General features: G+C 40.7%; 1 protein-coding gene across 1 annotated transcript; it reads left to right on the top strand.

Moving 5' to 3' along the window:
- The first annotated feature begins 3,655 nt into the window (after window positions 1-3,655).
- LOC109259987 (olfactory receptor 52B2-like) lies at window positions 3,656-4,606 on the top strand. The gene is given in 1 exon segment (XM_019437982.2): window positions 3,656-4,606. A coding segment is annotated over 1 exon segment (951 nt).
- Window positions 4,607-7,120: the final 2,514 nt, after the last annotated feature.

Here is a 7,120-nt window from a genome sequence, read left to right as displayed (position 1 = left end):
TTGCAAGAAGCCATTCCTGTGTCTGTGGACTGGCCACATGAACCGGAGGTTAAAGGAAGCAAGTATTCAGTGTACGTTTTTGACTACCCTTCCTCAGGATCTTCATTCTCTGGATCTGCATTTCCCCTCTGCTCTCCTTGCAGCAATTTCTCCCTACCTCTAGGCTCAGCCTCCTCTTGCTCTTTCCAAGAGTAATAATAACACCTGTACCTTGCTCTCTGAGCCTCCCACAGTGATATTTTAGACGGTCTCATTCTAGTTTGTTACTCACAAGAGAGAACACGATGAGGACACCAGCTGTCCACCCCGGAAGGAGACGGTCTCTTAACAGGATCTATTTGAAGAGACTGTTCTGATCTTTTAAGCCCTAGATGGGACTTCAGATCTGAGCTGTGCCTGAGTAGGTGGTCTGGGGAAAGGGAGCTCTTGATAGATCAGGGAAGTAATGGATTCTATGGTTGCTCCTCAAATCTTATCCTCTGTGGGTGGCTAAACCCTGACTTTGACTTATTGGTTGCCTGTCTATGAAGTCTGGGCTCACGCCCACAGCTTCTTCCATTTTAAAAGCATGAAACACCACATGAGACATGTTATTTTGTTCAGCAAGTCAATCTTTGTAAGTAAGGAAAATGGTCTGATTTTTAACATTGAATAATATTAGGAAGATATCTTTCTATGAAGTAAAGAACAAGTGTATTATGTATTGCTCTATACACACCTCTTTTCTTCGGTAAATGTAATTCGCTATTCTTTTCCATGCCAATTTATGGTGCCAATGAATATTTCAAGTGATGGTAATCAAGACCAGACTTATCAGCTTATTTTAAACAGTCCAAGGGCAACTATAGATGGGTCATTGGCCTGAAGCTATCCCAACAGAATGTTAGATTACTGTGGATTAGAAGGGATTTGGGGAAAATCCTCTGAAGATGGAAGATATAGGGGTGCCTGGGTGACTCAGTCAGTTAAACTTCCTACTTTGGCTCAGGTGATCTCACGGTAGGTGAGTTCACACCTACATCACGCCCTGCACTGACAGCTCTGAGCCTGGAGCCTGCTTCAGATTCTGTCTCCCTCTCTCTCTGCCCCTACCTCTTTCTCTCTCTCTCTCTCTCTCTCTGAAAAATAAATAAACGTTTAAAAATTTTAAAGGTGGAAGACATAAATCAAATAACTTAAAAAAATTTTTTTTACATTTATTTATTTTTGAAAGACAGAGTGAGAGTGGGGGAGGGGTAGACACACACACACACACACACACACACACACACAGAATCCAAAGCAGGCTCCAGGCCCCAAGCTGTCAGCACAGAGCCTGACGCGGGGCTCAAACCCATGGATCACGAGATCATGACCGGAGCCGAAGTCAGACACTTAACCGACTGAGCCACCCAGGCGCCCCCAAATCAAATAACTTTTAATGAAAGCTTGCACTTTTAGTGCTCTCTTTAATAACAACAAAACGACTTCATCAAATTATTGTCATATATTTTACAATAGTAAAACAATATACTTTTCCATATAATAGAAAATAGAAACTATCAAGACAAAACAAAAATAAAATAAAATCACCTATTAGTTTACTACATGGATATAACAATAATTATTTCCATGTTTTATCCCTCAGAAATCCTATCTATGAAAATATGTATTTTTATGTACCATTGATATTGTTCAACAATGACATTAAGCATAAGCATTTTGTGAACTTTTTAAAATTTAATATCAAGTGCCAAATATTAAGTGTGATTCATTTTTTAAATAAAACTAATTCAGCTATCTTTGTGTATAAGCTGATCTTTCCTGATGCAGAATGAGAAGGTTTTTTCTTTGTTAGCAAGAAAATTAATTTTGTTTTTTAATGAAAATTAACTTTCTTTTTAGTGAAAATTTTAGGCTATTCAAAATGAGGGCAGGATTGGACATTTTATTTTGACTTTCTTTAAGGAGTATAGTATATTCCATTATCTCTTACCATTTCAGTGATCAAACCCATTTAGTACGAGGTGGAGGGTTACTGAAAAATCTCTGGGAAGAGAGATTTGAGGAAAGTCAACTGCATTACATTCCCTGAAGGATAGAACTTTCTTGTTTACTAGTTTTATTCAAATTCAGTGCTTGCACCATATGAAATAAAACGTGAAGGAATTAAAAACCAACGAAGAAAGGAATGATCAAATCTATTTTTTTCTAAATTTTTTTTAATGTTTCTTCACTTTTTTTTTTTTTTTTTTTAATTTTTAATGTTTATTTATTTTTTGAGAGAGACAGAGACAGAGCAGGAGCAGGGGAGGGGCACAGAGAGGGGGAGACAGAATCCGAAACAGGCTCCAGGCTCTGAGCTGTCAGCACAGAGCCCGACGCGGGGCTCGAACTCACGGACCACGAGATCATGACCTGAGCCGAAGTCGGACGCTTAACCGACTGAGCCACCCAGGCGCCCCAATGTTTCTTCACTTCTTGAGAGACAGAGACAGAGTGTGAGCAGGGCAGGGGAAGAGAGAGAGGGAGACACAGAATCCGAAGCAGGCTCCAGGCTCTGAGCTGTCAGCACAGAGCTTGATGCAGGGCTTGAACTCACGAACCTGAACCAAGTTGGATGCTTAACCCACTGAGCCACCCAGGTGCCCCTCCTTTCTTTTTATCAAATCTATTTTTAAAGGAGTTTAAATAAGAAGCGGTTGGTAGCAGCATCCAGTTACTTCTATGATTTCTGTTTTTAATTTCCTCAAGCTACTTATTTCTGATCACATTTCTTTAAAGTAATGAAGGTAGGATGTATTAACAAAGAAAACTGAGATAGAAACAATGTTTTGAATAATCTGGGTGAAAGCCTCATCCTGAGTTTCAGAAAAGTATTGTGCTGTAAAACAACTCCATCTATTCTCAAGTAGCAGCATCCCCACCTGTAATGATGGTGGTTCGTAATTTAATAAAATCTTTCACTATTGAAACTTCACACCAAAGGATATCTGTAATCAATGGTTAGTAATTTATTTAACAAACACAAAACCCCTTTACTGGCACCGTGCTTGTATAAACTATACCCTGATACACAGTATTTCTATTTTACAGGCTTTGAACTCCTTTTCCCTATTATGAACATGGAGCTATCTCTATACATATTGTAGATTATTAATAGATGTTTAGTTGATCAATAGATCAATAGGTGATTAGGTAAATATATGTGCCAGATAACAGGATTGTTGTTTAACTAGTTCAATCAGAAAAAAAAACTCTTGTTTTTATTTGGTTTTTAATATTCTTTACAAAAATTTATAATTTTCTTCCATTTCTTAAAATGTTTAGTCAGAGACTACAAATTATTATTACAAGTTTTAAAATTTTGCATGACCATCATTTTTCATTTATGACCATTGTGTGAGAAAACAGTACCAGGCTCAGGATTTTCCTCGGAAGCATCTTTATGAAATTCTTTGATCTTACTTTGAATTTTTAGGACCTTTCTCCACAATGTAGAATACTACACACAATTAGGTCTGCATCGGAGAAAACTTACTAATGGAAATTTTACGTGGCAGATGTCTGAGTCCATTAACTAATAAATATATCCTAGTTGATTGTGAAGGGCTAGCTCTCAAACTTTCTTTCTCCTTATAGACAAGTGATGAAGGTCCCATACCATAATTCAGGCATGGTTGATCCCAATGACTCCACTGTCAATTATGATATGTTTGTCCTCAATGGCATCCCTGGCCTGAAGGAGCTGCACATGTGGATCTCCATCGCCTTCTGCCTGATGTACCTGGTGGCTGTGTCAGGAAATGTTATCCTGATCTGTGTGGTGGCAGTGGAGCAAAGTCTTCATGAACCTATGTACCTCTTCCTCTCTGTGTTGGCTTTTTGGGATCTGATTCTATCCACATCCACAGTACCCAAAGCCCTGAGCATCTTCTGATTTGATGATGTGGACATCTCTTTTGGTGGCTGTATAACCCAGCTCTTCTTTATGCATTTTGCCTTTGTGGTGGAATCAGGCATTCTCTTGGCCATGGCTTTTGATCACTGTGTGGCCATCTGCTACCCACGGAGGTACACCATCATTCCTAGCCATGGTGTCATCGGCAAAATAGGGCGTGTTGTAGTGCTCAGGAGTTTTGCAACTGTTTGCCCCGTTATCTTTCTAATGAGGCACCTGCCCTTCTGCCAGACAAACATCATTGCCCACACATTCTGTGAACACATGGGGCTGGCTAAGTTGGCTTATGCTGATATCACCGTCAACATTTGGTATGGAATCTCTGTGCCATTACTCAGTGTAATGCTAGATATGGTGACAATAGTCGTCTCCTATAGGCTCATTCTCCAGGCGGTCTTCAGGCTGCCATCCCATGATGTGCAGATGAAAACACTCAGCACCTGTGGTTCCCATGTCTGTGTCATCCTCATGTTCTACCTTCCTGGGATTTTCACTGTCATTGCTCAGCACTTTGGCCGAAAAATCCCTAAGCATGTCCACATCCTGTTGGCCGATCTCTGTGTTCTTGTTCCCCCCATGATGAACCCAATTATCTATGGAGTAAAGACCAAACAGATTCGTGAAAGGGTGGCCCTTGTGTTTTCTTCAAAAAGGAAGTGTTGCTAAGGATGATTGGCTCTCATTGTGATTTTTTAGAGGTGAGGAGGAAGGATCCTATTTCAAAAAGCGGACAGATAAGTTGTCATTTAGGATAGACTCTACCTGCTATGGAATTAGTTTTTTTTTTTTTTTCATTCAATAGAAATGACCCAAATTGTATGACTCCCTTATTTCAAAGGTAAACAGGTTCTTGAAAACCTGTGTATTCATAGGCATAAAACTACTATTTTAAATGTCTATAGGGTTCTTCACTATTTACTAGTAACATTTCTATTTCTATCAAACAAAAATAAGATTCATAGAATACATCTCTATGTGTCCTTCCCAACTGCTATATTAAATACAAATGAGAGTGAACAGGGGCGCCTGTGTCCCTCAGTTGGTTAAGCCTCTGACTTTGGCTCAGGTCATGATCTCACCGTGATTCCTAAGTTCAAGCCCTACATTGGGCTCTCTTCTGTCGATGCAGAGCCTGCTTTGGATCCTCTGTCTCCCTCTCTCTCTGCCCCTCCCTCACTCTCAATCTCCCACTGTCTCAAAATGAATAAACATTAAAGAAAACAAACTAGAGTGCACACCTTAAATAAGGGAAATGTTGAGGTTCCCTCTTCTATCTCATTTTATTAACAAAAGAACACCTTCACAATCTCATTACACAAATGGGAATATTTGATGATGCAATCCGCACAAAGGAAATCTTTACTGCTGTGAGTATGTGATTTAGGAAGGGAAAAAAAGGACAAGGCAATTAAGTGTTTGGAAACACGAACTGCCTTGGATGCTGGGTGTCCTGTGCAACCCTTCTAATCTGCACTGGAGTAACCCTCTTTTCAGACTCCTTAACATCTATCTCACAGGGTTGTGGTATGAAGAGCCAAAGAGAAACTGAACACTAGAGCACTTTAGAAATTATAAAATGCTATACAAATGTGTTGTGTCACTGCCGTTAATGGCATTAAGTTCCCTGGTTTGAGCTTTCACTCTGCTTATGGCCAAAGGTTAAGAACAAAACAAAGCAAAAAACCCCCCTCCTTTGTCTGCAGCAAAGTCCTTCTATCTCCTGCCTCCCTTCTTTTCCCAGCAGGGTGAATCTAGCCACAGGGAGGTGTCCTCTCAAGGCTTGTCCCTATCAGAGGTGCGCCACCCACTTCTGATGGGGGACGACGACAGACACTATTCAGCTACTCAGGCTGCACTGTCCCTATTCCAGGCAGTGTGGGCTGGCTTCCTACTTCCTTCAGAAGCCCATCTAGGAATTTTCAAGGAAATTCTACCTTGCTCCAGAACCACAGAACTTCCTTCTCAGCTGTCTGCTCAGAATCCTGGCGTATTGTGGGTATAGAGAAAGTATTTTTGTTTTTCCTGAGCTGGGTTTTCTGAAGAACTTTTGCCAAAATCTTGGCATCCTGGGCTAAGAGCAAGTCTTAGGAAGTTAATTTACAATAGTGCGATAACTACAGATAGTGAGAAAACTCCAGAGAGATTTAGCTAATTGCAGAAGTACAAAGACGTGGCTGGGTTTAGAGCTGAAGATGAGTGTCTCATCTTTTCCCTGGAGAGATTTATTCCTCATCAGTCTCTCAGGAAACTTTCCCCCAAAAGAGGGGGGAGACAAGGAGAGGAAAAATAGTCTCTCCGGCTTCTACAAGCAGAGGAAATACATTTTTCTTTAATCTTAGATTTTGCACATATAGGACATTTGTATGTATAGGACATGTGACCTAGCCTTCATTGTAAAGCCCTACTAGTAAGAATCAAATATGGGGAACCACAGAGTTATTTGCTCTTTAAGTAAATAATGATCATCTGTCCCTGATCGAGAACACTTTGCCTGTGCATTCAGAACAAGGTTGATAACATGAGTATTTAAAAGGCAACACATGATTGGGGCACCTGGTGACTCAGTCAGTTAAGTGTCAGACTTTGGCTCAGGTCATGATCTCACAGTTCATGGGTTCAAGCCCTGTGTCAGGCTCTGTGATGACAGCTCAGAGCCGAGAGCCTGCTTCAGATTCTGTGTCTCCCTCTCTCTCTGCCCCTCCCCTGCTCATGCTCTGTCTCTCTCTCTCTCTCTCTCAAAAATAAATAAACATGAAAAAAAAAATCACACATGCTCAGTCCAAACTTCCAGTATAAATGGTCTTCTACTTCCACAATACTCAACCATGTAATCAACCATGTAAGTCTTGGCTGGCTGCTGTCCCTGTGCCTGTCCCTGTCCCTGTCTCTCCTCCCCATTCTATTCCTGTAGCCTGGGTGGCTCAGTTGGTTGAGCATCTGACTTTGGCTCAGGTCATGATCTTGCGGTTCCTGAGTTCAACCCCGCATCAGGCTCTGTGCTGACATCTTGGAGCCTGGAGCCTGCTTCAGATTCTGTGTCTCCCTCACTCTCTGACCCTTCCCCTCTTGAGCTCTGTCTCTGTCTTTCTCTCTCTCTGTCTCTCAAAAATAAATAAACATTTAAAAAAATTAAGAAATCAGACAGATTTATTAGCTTTATACTCATTTATTATTTATATG

This window comes from Panthera pardus, unplaced genomic scaffold (genome assembly GCF_024362965.1).
Source record: "Panthera pardus isolate Hobbes unplaced genomic scaffold, ASM2436296v1 HiC_scaffold_12, whole genome shotgun sequence".
NCBI classification, from domain to species: Eukaryota; Metazoa; Chordata; class Mammalia; order Carnivora; family Felidae; genus Panthera; species Panthera pardus.
The sequence above is the reverse complement of the archived record's forward strand: the minus strand, read 5'-3'. Positions and strand labels throughout refer to the sequence as shown.